General features: G+C 40.5%; 3 protein-coding genes across 4 annotated transcripts; 2 read left to right on the plus strand and 1 right to left on the minus strand.

The window, feature by feature from the left end:
• The first annotated feature begins 103 nt into the window (after positions 1–103).
• On the plus strand, positions 104–3,616 carry emc3 (ER membrane protein complex subunit 3). Of its 2 annotated transcripts, none has more exons than XM_041035070.1 (9): positions 104–383; positions 738–909; positions 1,006–1,063; positions 1,231–1,324; positions 1,616–1,720; positions 1,861–1,942; positions 2,065–2,144; positions 2,609–2,691; positions 2,773–3,616. In XM_041035070.1, the coding sequence occupies exons 2-9, from the start codon at positions 755–757 to the stop codon at positions 2,899–2,901; spliced, it is 786 nt and encodes a 261-aa protein (XP_040891004.1). In that variant the 5' UTR covers positions 104–383; positions 738–754; the 3' UTR covers positions 2,902–3,616. The 2 variants fall into 2 exon arrangements, with proteins under 2 accessions (XP_040891004.1, XP_040891003.1); XM_041035069.1 differs by having other exon boundaries at positions 104–329.
• A 416-nt stretch (positions 3,617–4,032) lies between these two features.
• Positions 4,033–16,378, plus strand: usp4 (ubiquitin specific peptidase 4 (proto-oncogene)). Its single transcript, XM_041033234.1, has 22 exons — positions 4,033–4,328; positions 5,722–5,849; positions 5,933–6,063; positions 6,140–6,266; positions 6,408–6,553; positions 7,154–7,215; positions 7,346–7,492; positions 8,884–9,001; positions 9,100–9,273; positions 9,388–9,546; positions 9,691–9,915; positions 10,111–10,194; positions 10,308–10,402; positions 10,492–10,674; positions 11,002–11,228; positions 11,404–11,625; positions 11,723–11,793; positions 11,877–11,992; positions 12,117–12,266; positions 13,334–13,437; positions 13,912–14,000; positions 14,194–16,378. Exons 1-22 carry the CDS (start codon positions 4,177–4,179, stop codon positions 14,314–14,316), a joined length of 3,033 nt encoding a protein of 1,010 aa, XP_040889168.1. The 5' UTR covers positions 4,033–4,176; the 3' UTR covers positions 14,317–16,378.
• Positions 16,379–16,905: 527 nt separating this feature from the next.
• gpx1b (glutathione peroxidase 1b) lies at positions 16,906–19,209 on the minus strand. The gene is made up of 2 exons (XM_041033235.1): positions 18,914–19,209; positions 16,906–17,615 (listed from the first exon to the last, which is right to left on the minus strand). Exons 1-2 carry the CDS (start codon positions 19,127–19,129, stop codon positions 17,265–17,267), a joined length of 567 nt encoding a protein of 188 aa, XP_040889169.1. The 5' UTR covers positions 19,130–19,209; the 3' UTR covers positions 16,906–17,264.
• Between the last annotated feature and the right edge of the window lie 869 nt (positions 19,210–20,078).

The following is a 20,078-nucleotide window of genomic DNA, read 5'->3' on the forward strand; positions in this document are numbered from 1 at the left end:
TGTCAGACTGTAGCCATCTTTGGCTGATCGACACCGAACCCGAGCAGACACTTCCTCCATCACCGCGAGGTGGCGCTGCAGTCTCAATGAGAGAGATGCGGATGAGCTGCAGAAGCAGAAATCTCCCCTCATCCCTAGAGTCCACACCACAGCGCAATGGCCGCGGCAGTGGATACGAACTGTTAAAGATTGTTTAATCCATTTCAACTACCTCACATCGCGCATGATTTGCGTCTCTCGCAGCTGGGGAAAAACGTTGCAAGTGGTGGTGACTGCGATAAGACGATTCGCCAGCTCCCACCAACTGTGACCCGGGCATCAGGAAGAAGGTAGCCAGATGGCTAACGTTGACGAACCACAACCGTCAGCTCTGTTAATCTGTGGTAGTTTCAGTTTCACACCATTGTCTCTGGTTTATCAAATAACAGGTCGTTTACCACTTTGTAAAGTGGGGCTTCAGTTATTTCGTTCGCTTGATACGTATAATTAGCGTTGTCTTAATGACGCTGGCTAGCTAGCTAACTAGACTGACAAGCCCGTCCCTCTGTGTTTCCGAGGTTCAGTCGTAGCTCGACACACAGCTTCTCGGTAATTTACCAAACTGTTATAAAGATAGGCCTCACGCCGGTCGAAACGTTAGCTCAATATTTGGGGCGAACAAAGCATGGTTAAGCTTGCCTGCTACCCGCTGAACGTATGTGTCTTACGCTGGCTGTGCTGTGTCTTTGACTCCACAGCTTAGCTATCAGGCTGAATGGCGGAGCCGGAGCTTCTACTGGACTCAAATATTCGACTCTGGGTGGTGTTGCCCATTGTCTTCATCACCTTTCTTGTGGGGGTGATACGGCATTATGTCTCTATTCTTCTTCAGAGTGACAAGAAGCTGACGTTAGAGCAGGTTTCTGACAGGTACGTAGTTTTTTAAATTGTGAGGTAACTCGTGTTTAAGGGGGAGGGGGGCGGGGTGCAATTCATTTGAACATATTTTTCCATCTCCCAATCCAGCCAGGTTCTTATCAGGAGCAGAATTCTCAGAGAAAATGGAAAATACATTCCCAAACAGGTGGGGATTATTTTTAATTTATATTGTTTCATACTAAATGAGTTCCTCTCTTCATTGTCTCCAACTCGTGTGCAAATTATTGTCTAAAATATACAAAATGCTGGTCTGTGCCTTTATTTGTCACAAGTGTGTAGGACAGTGTTACTGAGGATCTCTCTTTCTTTTAGTCCTTTTTGATGAGGAAGTTCTACTTCAATAACCAAGAAGATGGATTTTTCAAGAAGACCAAAAGGAAGGTTGTTCCACCCTCTCCAATGACAGGTAATCCTTTTAAGTAAAGTATGTGACGCAACCTTCAGTCCTGTAATCCACTGTGATACTTAATACAAAAGCTCATGTTAAATGCAAATGTGTGTTATTAAAACAATTAAATATATCAAAGTTAAGTTTTTTTTCTCATATGATGAGAAAAAAATGCAGGTGTTTTTTGCGCTGTGTCTGTATTTGTCAAAAAATTCTGGTCATGTGACATTTAAATTTTTGTAGGAGTGTAATAGAACAAATCTACAAGACTTACCGTGTGAATTTGTTGCTTGTGGCATCTTTTCACAGATCCCAGCATGCTTACGGACATGATGAAAGGCAATGTCACCAACGTGCTTCCCATGATCCTCATTGGAGGCTGGATCAACTGGACCTTTTCAGGATTTGTAACAAGTAACGATCTCACTCCCTCACAGATCTTGCAGCTTATGGTGCAGAATGTGGCATGCACGAAAACCACTTTGAGTTGCTAGAAGAAAAGACATAGTTCATGTGGAAATTCTTCTCTTCTTTCTGTACTCTCTTTCACACAGCTAAGGTTCCCTTCCCTCTCACTCTGCGCTTCAAGCCCATGCTGCAGCAGGGAATAGAGCTGCTCTCACTGGATGCTTCCTGGTAAACTAATAAAATTAGATCTGTAAAGATATACTGTATTAGTTGTGATGTGTTTATCTCAGGATATTAGTGTGTGACCTTGTCATGTGTTCTGTTTGTTTCTGTGTGCATTTTCCATCTAGGGTGAGCTCAGCGTCATGGTATTTCCTGAACGTGTTTGGACTACGAAGCATGTACTCATTAATTCTAGGCCAAGATAATGGTAACTTTAGCTCATTTTAATATAATTTTAAGTGTTTAGTTGCATCAGATTGTAAAGTTGATGATAACATTGGAATGTTTAATCTACTTGTGCTGATTCTCAGACGGTTCAGCAGTAATAGCAGCCCTGTCATACTACAAGTAGTTATTTAATTCACTCTCAATAATATTGTTCAATTGAGCTTAAGTTCTATATGTTAATGAATCCATTTTCATAATCATTGTGCTATGAGCAGGAATATGAACATGAAAACAATATCTCATTTCAATAAACCCAGTCTGAGAGTTGTTTCATTTTATGTATTAGCAAGAGATGAATCCTGGCCAATGATATTTAAAAATGAATGAAGCCTTGACTTTGGCTAAAGTTGAATGCTTATTAATAGTTAAACAGCTTTGCATTCAGATAATACATTTTCATTCCCAGATACTGATTGTTTTTGTTACGCGTTGCAATTCCCACAGGTGCAGATCAGTCGAGGATTATGCAGGAACAGATGAGTGGTGCCGCCATGGCCATGCCTGCAGATACAAATAAGGCTTTCAAGGTATATACTAGTGTTGGCATAATTAGTACATTAGGATGTGCTTTGCTCAGTTGTTCATGTGGTGTTTGTTCTTGATTTCAGGCTGAATGGGAGGCACTGGAGCTGACTGACCATCAGTGGGCACTGGAGAGTGTAGAGGACGATCTGATGAGCAGGGAGCTAGACTTTGATGGCATGTTTAGCAAGGAGCTGCCAAGTGGTATCTTCTGATGGGCTGGCCACTTCTCCTCGAAGCCTTCATTTTGAAATTCGATCATTGCAGGGATTTGTTTTTGGTTAAAGACACAGAGATCGGACAAATCCTGTCATGTTATGCAAAGTTTACATTCACTTATATGTGATCCTTGTCTTTTCACATGTATTACCTTTGCATTCCTGTCCATAAAATGTCTGAAATGGCTTATAATACACTGGTTCTGCTGCTGTCTCATGCATACTAGAAAGCATTGCTTTCTTTTTTCAACTTTGAGACAAGGAGATGTTTGGGAGAAATTAGGTTGCTCTTTGCTTATTGGAATGCATTATTATTAGCTTTTAACTGTATGCCATCATAATGCAATTAGGTAATAGAATATGAACTACCTAGTGCTTTTTTTTCTTATGTCACGCACAGCTAGATTGGCTGTCTCCATTTTCAAATGTATGATTGTGTTTAAACAGTAGGATACAAAACCATTATACCATTTTACAGGTTTGAATGATCTTTAATTCAACTTTAACAATCTTGAAAAATTCCTTTGTTAGATCATAGATAAAGCTGTTCTGTGTCAGCTGCCCTAAAGTTGGAAGTAGACCCAGAACTGAGTAGTTGTTGGCCGAGAATATGTTCGTGTGATTGAAATATTGTTTTTAAAGTATGTAGACTGTTTATTTTGTAATGTAACTCCCCTGTGTTTTGTACAGTATAAAGCCTGTTTTGACTAAATACCCATTTTCTTTCTTTTTGAAAAAATGCACCCTGACACTGAAAAAAAAAAAAAAAAAATATATATATATATATATATATATATATATATATATATATATATTTTTTATATATATATATATATATATATATATATATATATATATATATATATATATACACACACACACACACACACACACACACTAATAATATACAGATGAGAAATCTGATTAATATTTCAGTCAGCCCTCAGTCCTGTCATTTTACAAAGGTGAAATCAGTACTGAGATTTGTTGATGCCCCTGAAAATGCTCTGGAGTGTCACTGATGTTTTTGTATAGAAGCCCTTTTGGTTCACGGCTGGTCAAGACTACTTTGCCACTAGCGGCTGGATTTCCCGTGATTGGCTGGCTTGGCGGTGCTCATGACAGAACAGTCTCACTGGAGTGCATCAGCAGCTCTGGGCTACTGTGTACCGACCGTAGAGGAAGAGCGTTTCTCGTGAGCAGCGCCGCGCTGAAGCTCGCCTAAGTCCGTGTCTTTCACCCGCGCGTTCACGATACCGGCACACTCGCTGCATGATGGCCGAGGGAGGCGGACCCGAGTCGGGTGGCGCGGCAGACTCCGACTCGGAGCCGGTAGCTGCACAAATGCCAACCCCTTCAACCGAAAGTCAGAAACAGACTATTGGGTCACTTTTGAAGACGACTTTAAGAAAGGGCGACGAATGGTAAGAATCTGCATTGGCTACCGTTACCTGGGTGTTTCAGCTAGCGTTAGCTAGCTAACGTTATCTAGTGAGGAACAGGAAATGCTAACATGCTAAAGCTGACGAGCTAACGACACCAGTGGTTGCAAGGCTCAAAACGGGAGCTCCTGTGATACTGACATTTTGGCATGCTAATATTTAACAAGTTAGCATGCTAGTTGCTAGCTTGACTAGCTCCAGCCAGGCTTCATAATTTCTCTGTTCAGAGCGGTGGCTGTAGTAACGGCTATTAACGATGGTCCTGAACAGCCAAACTACCGTGGCTAACTAAGTAGCTAACCCGTACACTTCTTAAACGTTAGTGCCTGTTTTGTGACAAGTTAGCTGACGCTGGCTGATGTGGTGGCTAGTCGGCTGGTAGAATAGGCCCTGGATCCAGGTGGTGGATTCTCCTGTCGGTCAGACCGGCTTGTTTCTAGATTAGTGAACAGGAACTAGGCCCGATGACAGGAATATTGTGTCATGGCTTTACCTGCTTATAATGACATGCCAGTTGATGTCGTTTGATATGTTTCTTAATTGGCCAACAACCTGTGTTAGCTAACACACTGTTTCAGATCAAAGATCATGTAGGCCTGGGCATAAAGCAGCCAGATGTATTAAATAGACCTCACCTCAGCAAATATATAATACAACAGAAAGATATCAGATTAGGAATTAACATTTGGGTTGCTTTCTTTGTTGATAGAAATGGGCAGCGTGGGAAGAACCGGCCATAGTTATTATGTGTGTCAACAGCTAACTTACTTAGCTAACATGTTCAAATAGTTGTTGAAATTAGTCAGATACTGCTTTTAGACAGTGTTTCATGATACTGTTGTTAAAATTGAACTACCGTCCCATGGAATCCCATGATTTCCCACAAGCACGCCCAGCACTTTTGCATAGCTAGGGGGAATAAACCTCAGTTTAGAGGGCAAAGATCATACACCTTTACTTTGATTGAGGCATCTCCCATTTGTGGCCATTGAATAAATTCTTACAGTGGTATCACAAGACAGAGTTCTATGACCCAACATCTTACTATTTCAATACTTGCTAACAAGCCGATTTACTAAAGGAGATTCTTCCTTGTGATGAGATTAAGTGAAACTAGTTTGCTGTTACTATATCTGCAAATGCCAAGGCAGTTTGGTGTTGCATAATGTTCTGGTTGGCATAAGCTTGAGTGCCGTGTCTCTCCAAACCCCATGCATTTTATTATCTGTTGACCCTTTTCTGTCCTTGCTTGATAGCCTTCATATATGAGGTGACCAAAAAATCCTTTATGATATGCAAATGTTCAGTAGTATCAGGGCAAATTATCAAAGTATAATATGTTTTTCATTCACTGTTACCAATCAATTCGTTTTAGGTATCTTATAGACAGCCGGTGGTTCAAACAATGGAAGAAGTATGTGGGATTTGATAGCTGGGATATGTACAATGTTGGAGAGCGTAGTCTGTATCCAGGACCAATTGATAACTCCGGGCTGTTCTCAGGTAAAACTGTAATTTTTAAAGAACAATGAGTGTTAATTTTTTTTTCAGCACATAGTCATCATTTTTATTTTTCCCCCACAAAGACCAGGATACTCAGGTCCTGAAAGAGCACCTTATAGACGAGCTGGACTATGTCCTTGTACCTACTGAGGCATGGAATAAGCTTGTCAGCTGGTACGGCTGCCTTGAGGGTCAGAGACCCATCGTCAGGAAGGTAATGCAGTTGAAGTTTTTTCATTTCAACCTTTTACTTATGGATGGGGCTCTTAAATGTCTTCTCTCTTCTCCAGGTGGTTGAACATGGCATGTTTGTCAAGCACTGTAAGGTGGAGGTCTATCTGCTGGAGCTGAATTTATGTGAGAATGACAACATGGACAATGTGGTCACACGTCATTTCAGTAAAGCTGATACTATAGGTGAGGGTTTACATAAAGTTATCTTTGCTTTGAAAATAACCAAATAGCTGGAAAATTTCTATACACCTTCATTCATTAAGTGTGTTTTGCGTCAAAAATACACTGGAAAGAAACCAAGTCTTGCAAATTCCCTTTTCCCAGATACTATAGAAAAGGAGATGAGGACGCTGTTCAATATCCCATCAGAGAAGGAGACACGGCTCTGGAACAAATACATGAGCAACACCTACGAGCAGCTGAACAAGCCAGACAGCACTGTACAGGATGCTGGTCTCTTCCAGGGACAGGTAGCGTAGAGCTTTGTTATTCAAATAACCTTCAGATCACTGATAGACTTTCTTCCTCATTTCTTTGAAAGAACTCCACAGCCCAGTAACATCCCTGTACTCATTGTGCATACATAATTCATTTACAGGCTTTGTACAAAATAACAGGACTCTTATGCAATACAACACATTATCCCTGCAATAAAATGCATATATATTGTTAAGCTTATGATGTGCAGTTGTTGTTGAGACAGTGCCAGAGAGGTCAGGTTATGGTTCAAGTATAATGTAATTTTTGAGACTGAAGTTTATGATGGTGTTGTATTGCAAGGTTAACACATCATCTTAGCACAAATCACACGTAGTATGTATTGGAAGGCCATTGTATTGGATAGCATTAGATGCATTAGACTATTTACTACAGCAGCTTTTGTACTTCATATCTGTAAAATAATTTTTTTTTGAGGTCAATACAGTTTCTTAGACAAAAAAGCCTACCTGAAGCCGTGGAAGCTTGGTAGCATTTGGTACACATATAGTAGTAAATTCAAGCTTGGGACATGATAGCACATGAAGGTCAGTTCTGCCAGCTTGGCTCTCATTCAGCTTGTTTTCCCTCAGGTGCTTGTGATTGAGCGCAAGAATGAGGATGGCACGTGGCCCAGACAAGCCTCCCATCCCAAGTAAGCAAATACCTTGTCATAGTTGTTTTTTATTCATTCAGTAAAAGAAGATGTGTTGTATAGTTTACATAGGACTGAAAATATGAGGTAATTTATAGAAATGAAACATCCTTTTGCTTCTGCTCACCAGATCCAGTACAACCCCATCCAGGAATTTCACTACCTCCCCAAAACTCTCCTCTAACTCGTCAGCCAGTATCTCCTCAACAGTAGCCAACGGAGACAGCAGCTGTAGCCCAGGATACACACTCAACAACAGCACCTCATCTGGAAACAGGCAAGAGTTCTTTTGACCCTTTACCCCCTTACTGCGTTATTTCCCTCATGCACAGCTGTGTTATAGAGGAGCTTAAAAGGAGATTCTCACACATCACCCTTTCATTTCCAACATTTATTGAATCAGTATATCAGTGTTTGTATTGGTACGTCAGTCTGGTTCAGTCCCTAATGGCCTTCATCTGAACCTTGTTTGACGAAGAATGTTTTTTCTCTTACACAATGAAGAAATGCAAATACATACTTTTCTTCCATTCATGCTATTACTTCTTATCTCATACTAATTCTGCCTTTTATTGTTTTAACATTTGCCATCTTTTTATAGTAAATTTGTTTTGCCTTGCAAGTTTTGTTTGCTTTCAAACACACATTTTGCATCACCCAGTAAACCAGTGCACATCAACAGCTATTTGAAAGCAGGCTTGCATCTGATAAACACATACATTAAGGTGCCCTATCAGCATAGTTTTAATCATATTGCATGGGAGGGACATGTATTGAAAGAACACTGTGTTACTGTACTGTGGCAGCATGGGTCCATTAAAGCACTTACTGGAAAAAGCATTATGTCCTTAAGGTGCTTGCATTTGTTCTTTATGAAGTCCACTGCTACCCAGAGCTTAAATAGGATTACTAAGGAGTTGATTAATTATTTTGTGTAAATTAGCAGTTTAATCAGAAAAGCTACACTGAGTTACAAGTTTATTTGGTACATTTAAGCTAAGCATAAGGTTTGTCACGCTACTAGTGTATCAAGGCACAGGGCATTAAATTCTGATGGCAAATGAGATGCAACTGCAGAAATGACTTCAGTGCTGACTTGGTGAAATGACTGCACTTTATTCAAATGGCTGTGATGTCCTTTTGATCACCCTAACCACCTCAAGAGATGATTTGGCACTTCAGGTAGCATATGTACCATCCACTTATAACTGCAGTCTAAGTACCAGAATTAGTTTTCCTGCTGAATACCTGTGTGTGTGTGCTCGCATGCGTTATAGACACAGTTTGAAATGAAGTGGAAAATAAAAGAAGACAAATTTGACCACATTTGCTTATGTTTTAGAAACCTCATTTAATTAGACAAAAAGCAAATGTGTTATTTCATGTGTTATGGGCATACAGCAGTTCAGGACTTGCATGACTTAGTGTGGCAGTTTTTTCAGAAGAAAGCAAGAATGTGGTGGTGATAGTCTTCAGCTGAAGGTGATATCAGTGGTTGACAGTTCACAGTGGTATGCTCGATAACTGGATAATATGTTCTCTCTAAGAAACATTTTGGTTGAGGTGATCTGATGTTGTATACGTGTACCACATTTGACTGCTGTGTTTCAACATGTGTCCTGAAGTATGTGCTGGAGCTCAACAGTAACAGATCTGCTCTTTCGACAGATTGGGGGGCTATAATTCATACAGCTCCTCCTACAGCTACAGGGAGTCCCAGTCGCAGCCTGGCCTGTGTGGTCTCAGTAATTTGGGCAACACGTGCTTCATGAACTCTGCCCTCCAGGTACAATGCCATGCTACAGTCATAACTTCTGCTCAGAGAAAGGCAGTTTTTGGTTTTTAGCTTAACATAATCCACATTTTTCTCTGCTCTTCCTCCAGTGCCTGAGCAATGCATCTCCACTCACAGAGTACTTCCTCAATGACCAGTATGAGGCTGAGATTAACAGAGAGAATCCACTTGGAATGAGGGGCGAGATAGCTGAGGCCTACGCTGATCTAGTAAAGCAGATGTGGCTGAGCCGCAGCAGTTATGTGGCCCCACGTACCTTCAAAGTGAGTTGTGTCAAATAAGCCTGTCTTACGTGGATGTGTACTGATTGAAAATTATCCGGTCATGATGTTAAAGCTTCAGACAAAGTTAATAAAATTAACCTTTTTTATTTCCAGACCCAGGTCGGACGCTTTGCTCCCCAGTTTTCAGGCTACCAGCAGCAGGACTCGCAGGAGCTGTTGGCCTTCCTGCTGGACGGGCTCCATGAAGATCTGAACCGTGTCAAGAAGAAGCCTTATCTGGCTCTGAGGGATGCAGAGGGCCGTCCAGATGAGGTATAGTACATAAAAGTATAGTACATAATTGGAAGGTGCAAGAGCATAAAGTGTCTCAGACATTATTTTACAATATCAAGTTGTGCACTTTCCTCATTTGGATTGAGTTTTTTTTTTCCCTCTGCATTGGTGGTGCTGTTACAGATTGTTGCCAAGGAAGCCTGGACAAACCACCGTCTGCGCAATGACTCTATTATAGTTGATATCTTCCACGGCCTCTTCAAATCCACTTTGGTGTGCCCAGAGTGCTCCAAGGTGTCTGTCACCTTTGACCCGTTCTGCTACCTCACACTGCCTCTGCCCATGAAGAAGGACCGTACCATGGAGGTTTTCCTTGTGCGATCCGACCCTCAGTCTAGACCCACACAGGTGAGTTTGCATTGAGGTCCAATGTTATTGCTCCGGACTGAAACTCATACTAATTAATACCAGCAGACTTAATACTAACATTCCAGTTTTTAAAAATAGAGTTGTTTTGTGCTTGAGGTTCTTGGATTAATTGAAGCATTTAATGAAGCAGTTCACTGACTGTGATGATCATTTTTTTGTTTGTTTTTCTGGCAGTACCGAGTGGTGGTTCCCAAACTGGGTACAGTGACAGACTTGTGCAGCGCCTTGTCCAAACTTTGTGGAATCCCTCCAGAAAATGTTAGAACTTAATTCTTTTACACCACGAGAATGAAGTCAAATGTTCTTTATACTTCCAGCTAGGCTGAAATGGAATAGTCCGTGCTAACTTTCCATTTAACTTGTCTTTCTAGATGGTGGTGGCGGATGTTTACAATCACAGATTCCATAAAATTTATAGACGGGATGATGGCCTCAACCAAATCATGGAAAAAGATGACATCTTTGTGTGAGTCTTGTTTGTTGGAAAGATGAGATGTCTGGAGTTGGTTGCTGTTTAATATGTTTTTGTAATGTACGTGTTAATGCTCTTTGCAGGTATGAGGTACAGGAGGAGGACAGTGAGAGGATGAACCTGCCTGTATATTTCAGGGAGCGCCACTCCAAACATGCTGGAAGCTCCACAAGCACCATGCTGTTTGGTCAGCCTTTACTAATCACCGTGCCCAGACACAACCTCATAGCGGACGTTCTATATGACAAGATCCTAGAGAGGATTGGGTAAGAATCTGCTGTGTAAATAACAAGGAATGAAACCACACTACAGTGCAGTGACAGTGTGAATAGAGCCAGACTGAAGAGACGGAGTGGAAGAATAAATGCAGAAGCAGATTTAAATGAATGTAGGAACAGGAGACACTTTTAATAGCCGTATTCAGGTCAGTGACGTGATCACAGGAAACATAACCTCAAGAATTAAACTGAAATGACAGGTATAGCTAAAGAGACTGATAATTTCTCACAGAAACATACTAAGTGAGTTGTCACCATATTTGTTTTAGGCTGCTGTGTGGTAATTAATATCCGCTTGTCCCTCCCCTGCTGTAGGCGATATGTAAAACACACCCAGAGCCCTGGCAGTGAAAGCAGGGCCTCAGCCTCAGCCACCTTTGCCAGCTGCAGCCAGGCTCCTGAATGTTCCACATCATCTAGTCTCAATGCTGGCCTGGGTGGCTGTGGCAGCCCCCTGTCAGATGGAGCCTCCTGCAGTGCCAGCTCCAGTAACGGCAGCAACCACTCAGGGACCTGCAATGAAACTAATGGACTATATGATGGTAAGCAGCTAACATTATCTGTCCCCACGTTTAAATGAATGTAAAGGAAACTTTGATCAGAGAGCCATTATCCTCCTGAATATTTTTTTATATTGATGTTAACCAAGAATACAAAAAAATTCAGCTTTGAAAAAAAAACTCAAAAGGTGATGATATTACATGGTTGTCTGTTCAGGTGAAGAGGAGGCCATGGACCACCAGGTGAGCCCAGAGCCGGAGAATGGCCAGTCTGAAGAGGAAGAAGAGGAGACCTCTGATTTGGAAAACGGGTCTAAAGAAGATGCAGCCAAGCAGTGCTCCTCGCCAGCAAAGCTCTTCACTTTCAGCATAGTCAACTCTTACGGAACAGCCAACATCAGTCCGCTGCCTTGTGATGGAAATGTCCTCAAACTTAATCGTGAGCCTTAATTTTAATTTTACCACTGCACTGATAGTTTTAGATTTTTAAAACCACTTTGCGGTGACACAGCTCCTCCCACCTCTTCTCTCTGCAGCACATTCCACGGTGGCAATCGACTGGGACACAGAGTCAAAGAAACTGTGTTATGATGAACAGGAAGCAGAGGTCAGTGGGTTTTGATTCGTCTGGCAGTCCTGTGACAGAATATGCAAACAGTCTATTTATATTTGTGTAAATATTGCTTGTAGGCCTACGAGAAGCATGAGAGCATGCTCCAGCCACAAAAGAAGAAAGCCACTGTGGCCCTGAGGGAATGCATCGAGCTCTTTACAACCATGGAGACACTCGGAGAACATGATCCATGGTAAGAGTTCACAACTACAGCCTAATTTGGTGTCAAAACCCCATTTAAAAAAGAAAAAAATATTATTTTTTAAATTATTTTATTTTACCATCATTATCACTAAAACCCAATCTTTCTTCTGTAGGTATTGTCCCACGTGTAAGAAACACCAACAGGCCACAAAAAAGTTTGACTTGTGGTCGCTGCCTCGCATTCTGGTAGTTCACCTGAAGCGTTTCTCCTACAACCGGTGTTGGAGGGACAAGCTGGACACTGTGGTGGACTTTCCCATCAGGTATGCTGGCAGGATTTCTCATTGACCTTATTACCAAGGGGTTGGAGACAGTTAGTACTGACTCCAAGTTCTTGCCATTCAACCACCATCTTCAACAAACAAATATTCATTCAAATTTCTCAATAACTCTGAAAATAATTTCACAGAAAATCCAAAAGGGGTGGGGTCACCATTTCCTGTCTCTCTCTCTAACTGTCCTACCAATATAAAGGCACAGAAAAGCCCCAAAAAATACTTAAAAAAAATATACAAAAAGGGACTTTTATTGCATTGAACAGTAAAGGAAAATATGTAAATGTAACATGTATTGTTACAACTTTTATAATCATGCTTTTTCACAAAACATACACATTGTGACAAAATGAGCTGTTGATGCACATTAGTTCACTCAATTTTAAGTATAATGTTTGTCATTTGAAGATTGTTCCAGTCAGTAGCATAACTTTTACACTAGAGGGTGCTGTAGTCTGAAACTCACAAAACAAAATTGCAGGTCTGAAGGAGGAAATAATTTTTGTACTTTGAAAAAATGGACTTTTGACTTTTGAGAACTGACATCATACCCTGAAGAACAATTAGACCTGTGTTCTCGCTGCCCTTATCTGTTCTCGTTGTGCAACTAATGCTGCTTTCAAAACTTGTCTTTCAACTTTGTATGAGCCCTTAGGCTCTTTTTCATTCAGCACAGTACACATTTCCCTGTATGTTTTAAAATGGAGAAGTTGCTTCAGGATTATGTGGCCTAACGGCCACATGGCTCATTTTTGGTGTGTGCAACACATAATGACCTGTGTTGAGGAACTTGATCCATTAGAAACCAGGAAGCACAGGAAACTTTACTAACCTCTTCTCTTTAAAAAGGCTGAGTCATGCTTACAAAGGATAGCTTAAACATGTGGTTCATGTCCTGTGTCCTTCATTTAAGTGTAACACAAGGAATCTACTGTTTATATTTCTACTGTTTATATTTTTTGTTAACACGGAGTCTGTTTACGACTCCAGTTCTAGTGTGTGGGCAAAGCTGTTTCATTCCCCTGTGTTTAATGGCATTTTCCTTCCTCCCTCAGGGATCTGAACATGTCAGAGTTTGTATGTGACCCTAAAGCCGGCCCTTACATATATGACCTCATTGCCGTGTCAAACCACTATGGAGGAATGGGAGGGGGTCACTGTAAGTCACTGTTCATTTTTTTTTTCCCCCACTTCTGTCATTTTCATGGCTTAAATAACATTTGTGTTGTTCTGGGGTTGAAAGCACAGGCCAATGTCAGTCCACATCAAAAGCCATAAGGAGTTGTTAATAACTTATTGTAACATAAACCTTTTTATTTTCAGATAGCACTCACTAATTCTTGTGCCAATGCACTCTGTTTAGTCTTCAAACAATCACACAATATGTGTCAGCAGAGGGGGGGTGGGTGAAAAAACAACTGCGTCTCCATGGACGCTGTTAATTAGTTAAATTTTAATATGGTGAAATGCCTCTCACTTCATTGTTCTGTGTTGACTCACTGTTGTTGTTTTTTTTTTTTGCATTTGCTCAGTCCAATCATAATGAACAGGACTGATAAGATCTTTATCTCTTCCTGGGTAAACGATGGCCTGAATAGCAGAGTGTGAACACTGTCTTCTTTCTGTCTCACAGACACAGCTTATGGCAAGAATAAAGTGGATGGAAAGTGGTATTACTTTGATGACAGTAGTGTCTCATCGGCCTCAGAGGACCAGATTGTGGTGAGTTGTGACTCTGCAGTGTTCATGAATCTATGTATCCTACGGTTGTATACCCTCAGAGATGCAGTGTTGGTTGTTTTTATCCAAAGACTGATGTTTGATAGAGGAATCCTCAGGCTTCTTGGCTGTCTGTCCTCGGTGTCGAGTGTCCCTGTTTTTGTAGGGTAATCCTATCCTTGTCATCCCCTTGCAGACTAAAGCAGCCTACGTGCTGTTCTATCAGCGCAGAGACGAGGAAGCCCCCTCCAAACCTCAGCCTTCGGCCTCGCTGGGAGGAGCCCCTGAAGCAGCTGATGACCACATGGACACAAATTGAGGAGCCCTGGCGCGAAGGGCCACGCACTGAAACTCATACAGCAAATAGAGACACTTGGACGCACACACAAAGCTACTTTAGTGACAGAGGACTCCACTGACTTAACGTTATTAACCCTACCTTCCCCGTATTTTATTTGATTTTTGTCTCGTATGTTGTCAACTAGAGCCAACAGCCTTGTCAGAAGAGTGACCTGAGAGACTTCCTCCCTGCAGCGGGTGGCCTACTGATTTCTGAAAATAGTTTACTAGTCTGGAACCAAAAGGAATGAATACAAATGGATATAGATCCACTCACTGGATGAACAGAATGTTAGAAGTGCCCTCAAGTGCGTAGATAAACAAATGTTTCTGTTGCCCACAACAACAGTCAGAAATATATATATTAAAAAAAAAAAAAAGCCAAATGCACATCTTGTTTCAACCAAAGCGTTTCAAGGTATTTATGATAAAAATGTACCATGAACATTAACAAGATAACTGGCATTGTGCCTAGATTTATCTGATAATCTCACTGTGCTGAGATACATGCAAACTCTAACAGTGTGATGTGCACACAGAACAATACACGCCATGCTTGTTGAACGAATTTCTGTGACCTTATGCCACCTGTGTAGAGCAGATTGCCGATGGGAATCCTGCTGCTGCTGCTGCAGACTAGCTGTGGCAGTCGCACTCCCCTGCCTGCTGGGTCTGTGTTGCAGTCTAAACCACTGAGGGGATGTCTTGTTTCAAGGTTTTTAACATCTGACATGAGTTGTGGCAGAAGCTGTTTTTCGGCCTTGCTCTTGATCAGCCACCATTCTTTGTTGTTGTTGTTGTTGTTGTTCTTTGACGCACAGCATGGGGATCTGCTGTCTCTCGGACCCTAAACTTATGAGAGGAGTCTTACCCTGCTAATAATTTTTATTTTCCATTTTTTTTGTAATCACAATGCAAAAGCGGCCTTTTGATTCCTGCAACCTGACTAAAAAGGAGGCACTTTGAATTCTCCACAAGTACATTATCTACCTGCTTCTGGTGTATCTAGACATTACTGAATTGTATGGTTTGGCCTTAGCATTGAGCGTTATGGTCTGTCATACACTTCCAGATCATTTTAACGTGTCTTTTAAGCATATTTTGATTGCTGCCTGATTGGACCCCTAGCTCACCTGCAATGGCTTGTCCTTATTAGTCTTGTACATTAATGCAGCTCTGTATTGAAATGGCTATGTTATTTGATATCTTTAAAGCACACTGAGTGAAGCAAAATAAACTAGTATAAAAGTGGTGCTTTATTCATGAAACTTGAACTTGCTCCTCGTCAGGAGGAACAATCTACACGTGTCATCAGATGGGGTCAAGACAGCAGTACCTTAACGCTGTTTTGAGCCAGTTGTTTTTCCTTCCAGTGATCTTCATACACTACTCTGCTCTTAAGTAAAATACATCTGAATTGTTTCTGGTGATATCATAAGGAAACAATCCCTTTGTTTTATCTCAGTGTAGTCTTTATAGATTTAAAATTACCCCAATTTACCCTAAGCACAGTAATAACAGGTGTCTTGAATGTGGTCAACTGAGTATAAAATAAAAATTGACTTGTACTCAGTCTCAAAGGTCTAATGAAACCAGTTGGCAGTCAGTAATAATGCGTCTGTTTCTCTGTTCTGTGGCATCAGTTCTGGACTGTGTTGCATAAGAGCATGTTGACATGTAGGGCGTCCAAGTGCCCTTTTTGCTGGTTGGTCCTGTCGTAATTCTGTTGTTCAAAGATGACAACTTAAATATAATCAGTTAGACCTATGATTAGAAAAAGCTTTACATCATATCTGTAATCCTAGATATGTAGTTGAAAACACAGTTCAGCTGTGAAATGCAGCAAATCTTGTTTTCTTCTCCCCCTTAAATCATGACAGCAATTCAAAGTCAAAAATAAATGAGATGTAAATAATCACACTATTTTAAATAGGTGTATAAATTCTTGTCCCTTATATTTATCTTATTGCCGATATCTACAGTATTTGTTTTTAACTGAGAAATATTTGAATTCAAAGTACAATAAAGACTGGAAGCCTCAACAAGGTGGTTTGTTTGGACTAATTGCACGTACAAAAAAAAAAAAAAAAAAAAATCAAAGCTGGATTGATTTCAGTGGTGGTAATGAAATTCCTCTGTGTTGCAAGGTGATCTTGCAAATGATGCAACTGTGATTACATGCCTTTTATGATGACTGGTTGTAAAATAAACTATAATCTGTCTATGTAGTACACATATATTATATATAGTATTATATATAATACTATAATCAGGTGTGGGCACTAGAAAAGCACAATTAGTAATCACACTTTAGTTGTGTGCAAACCTATTATTTGGCTACATGTGTTATTGCTGTATGTTTTATCCACAGAAATAACCTTTTCATTTGCTCAGTAACATGTTAGAAATGAGCAATTTTCATTCAGGACTTCCATGAAAATCCAAAGATGCTGTTTAAGGGGTTTAAAAAAACCCCTAAATTGTCAGAGTTACTAATCATATCAGAAGTTGTGTTAAGATTAAATTAACAGCTAAATAATTATTTCATTTAGAGAGAGTCAGAGAAAGATTTGGGGAAAAAATCATTTATTGCTCCTCTTAATACTTCAAACCACAGCAGTGCTTTACATGTACTCAATGGAGCTGAGACGTTCAGCCTTTTACATTTCATCAGATACCCCCCTCACATCTTAGTTGGTTTCAGAGGATGTCTTCATATAGTAAAAGAACAGAACACAGCCATCGTATACAAGAGAGCACAGGCAGTCTGGAGAAGTGTTAAACCATCTACAGAAGCTATGGAGGGAAAAGAAAGCACAAAAGTGTTTCCCTACATGTGTTAAGGGATTCACATGATGGCTAAGTGCTGAGAGCTTGGTGCAAGTGGAAACTGTAGAATGGTAAAACAACATTTTGGAGGACGATTCATTAGCTCGCCAGGTTGAGGAGCTTCTTGATGTCTCCTTCGATGTCGCTGGTGAGGAACCTCCTGCTGTAACGCTTGAACGGCACTCCATCAGACCCGATGAGGAACTTCTCGAAGTTCCAGGCTATGTCGTTCCTGCAGACCGGGCTCCAGATGATAAACTTTGGGTCGTTCATGAGGGTGGACGGCTCGTCACTGGGGAATGGGAGACTCTCTCTCAGGAACATGAACAGGGGATGAGCATCCTTCCCATTCACATCCACTTTCTCCAGGAGCTGAAACCGCGGCTCAAAGCCATTTCCAGGACGGACATACTTCAGAGACAGAAGGATTTCTTCATTCTTGCAGTTCTCCTGCATGGGTTGATCACAAGATTATGATAAGTCCCGTGGTGCACAGAAGCATTGGCATCTTCTTAAAACAGAAGAAGTTAACAGAATATCATGTGATAGATTATTCTTGTGACCTTCTAGGAATCAGGAATATTTGGGAATATTAATGTGACCTTTTAGGGGGAAGATCAAGTCACACTCACAAAGCTCCCTGATGAAGTCTAACATGGCTTTAGGTCCCTATTACAGGAATTATAACAGTGGTCTGTGAGAGAACTGATCACCAGAATACTGTCATGGAACCATTAAGATAAGGAGTTAAAACAAGCCGAAAACTGAGGTCTGCAGCATTAAAAGGGGTGTAAAACTCAGCAGTACACCTTTCAGCAGTCCAGCCTCACAATTTGTACTCCGCTCTGTATTATTTCACGTTTAGAAAAGGTTTTAAATAGTTAAGAACAATTAAAATAATGGCACTTAAGTCATTCGATGATTTACAGAGCCGTTATCTGATCAGATCAGCAAACCGTTCTATAAAATAAATAACTTGCTTTGTCAGGCTTTGAGCCAGTTTGCTTCAGGATCACACCTGCTGCATAAATTTTTCTTGAACAGAAAGCACCCGCTCCATAGATCGGCTTCTTTCTTTCATTAAGAAGTCTACAGATTATATGAACCATCCTTATCAGTGACCACCTATTAATGAGTTACTAATATTGTCGCTATAATGGTGAGCGAAGCTGTAACAAATTATATGCGTTGAGTGAAGATAAACAATTTTAAAAGTCTAGCACGCCGTTTGTACAGTATTTGGCAACACGCTCAGCCTACAATTTCCTCTTTCCTACATACCTCTCATTGCCGAAACTTCCTACAGCAACTTTTGTTTACACGGAACAATTAATCTTTCCATTAAAGGTTTACTTTTCATATTTAACTACCTACCAAGCCACTTTAATAAATTAACTGTGTCGGTTGCGTAGTTACAAGTTAACTACAATTACGTAAATCTAAACCTAAAACATCCCAGTAACTTGGAAACATTAAATTAAATGTATAAATAGCAATATAACTCCAATTAAATCGCAATAAAACTCATTTCATTTGAGTAAGAACAAATTAATTACGTGTTTCATTTTCTCGTGTACAAAAACCTTTGAATTTGAAAAGTTCAGAACTATTTCCGGGAAAATAACATCTAATATTGTATAAAAATAAAAGAAACAAAAACAAAACATAACAATAAAAAAGTAATAATAATAACCCCCTGAAAATGAACAAAATAACAGACCTTAAAGATATAATATTAATGTCCTCACCTGATGGCCGAACTGGTTGCAGGGCACCCCCAGGATAACGAGCCCGTTGCTGGCGTACCGCTGGTGGAGCTCGTTCATCTGGGTGTAATCCCTGGTGGTCGTACCTCAGAGAGACGCGACATTCTCAATGAGGACAACTTTGCCCTGCAGGGAGGAGAAATTAAAGGTTTCTCCCGTTAATAATTTGGCCGTAAGGTCGTAAAATCTTTTAGCCATTTTTGTGCTACCCAGTCCTTTCCTTTACTGTAATACTATTCCCCTGGCGCCGAACAGTCACTTTGTCTCCTTCAGTCCCTGGAGTCAACCTTTGAATTATAGTCAAAGAGCGTGTATTTATCTGCCAAGATAGTTCACACCCTGTAACCCCTCCCCCCGGGAAGGGCGATGTGAATCAGAATCTGTTTTATTAGCTAAGTTTGTGCATTCAAACAAGGAATTTGACTCCGGTTATTTGCTCTCAGGCAGTACAGAACAACAACACAACCAACAAAACAACAACTTTTTCCCCTACAAATACCGATAGTGCAATGGTTCAGTCTGAATGTGGATATAGTGCAAACTATATACATATATGTTCAGACCGTTGAAAAAAAGGTTTTTCCAGTGTACCATCACTATTATGAAAGTCCAACAACGATAAAAAATAAATCTTTTGACAGCAAGTCAACATTGTTGAATAGTAAGTCAAACTTAAAACAAAATAGAATAAATAACATAAAGTCTACGTAAAGTATGCCAAAATTTTTAGCACGAGCCATAATCAATCAGAATTAATTTTGAGTCCGTAAATCTCATGGTTATTTAGAATGTCACACTTTTTATTTAGTATTTCACCATTTCATTCATTAAAACAATTTTGACCCAGCAAGTGTAAGTAAGTAAAAATCTTAACTCTTATGAAGGAGGAAAGTGGGAGTGAAACCGCTCGATCAATTGTATACTCTTCGATGTAGTTGCGCAGGTACAATGCTCTTTGGTTGTGTCTGTTTCCTTACACGGCGTATCCCGGAAAGACCCGCCGTATGTTACAAAGAGGGTGTTTTAACCCCGCCCGGCAACAGGCAAGTTGTTTGTAAAAAACACGCCTCTCGATGCTAGAAAATTAGGGACCGTCTAAAACATTGTAATAGTTGTAATGTCGAACAAATCCTGCTTTTAATAGTTC

This window comes from Toxotes jaculatrix, chromosome 3 (assembly GCF_017976425.1).
Source record: "Toxotes jaculatrix isolate fToxJac2 chromosome 3, fToxJac2.pri, whole genome shotgun sequence".
NCBI classification, from domain to species: domain Eukaryota; kingdom Metazoa; phylum Chordata; class Actinopteri; family Toxotidae; genus Toxotes; species Toxotes jaculatrix.

What these genes read in the sequence shown, in the direction of transcription:
- emc3 (XM_041035070.1), top strand. Translation starts at nt 755, where the DNA reads ATGGCGGAGCCGGAGCTTCTACTGGACTCAAATATTCGACTCTGGGTG. An exon ending in CTTTTCAGGATTTGTAACAA is followed by an intron (nt 1,721 to 1,860) that starts GTAACGATCTCA and finishes TCTTTCACACAG; the next exon opens with CTAAGGTTCCCTTCCCTCTC. An exon ending in AATTCTAGGCCAAGATAATG is followed by an intron (nt 2,145 to 2,608) that starts GTAACTTTAGCT and finishes CAATTCCCACAG; the next exon opens with GTGCAGATCAGTCGAGGATT.
- usp4 (XM_041033234.1), top strand. Translation starts at nt 4,177, where the DNA reads ATGATGGCCGAGGGAGGCGGACCCGAGTCGGGTGGCGCGGCAGACTCC. An exon ending in ATGATGAACAGGAAGCAGAG is followed by an intron (nt 11,794 to 11,876) that starts GTCAGTGGGTTT and finishes TATTGCTTGTAG; the next exon opens with GCCTACGAGAAGCATGAGAG. An exon ending in AGGAATGGGAGGGGGTCACT is followed by an intron (nt 13,438 to 13,911) that starts GTAAGTCACTGT and finishes TCTGTCTCACAG; the next exon opens with ACACAGCTTATGGCAAGAAT.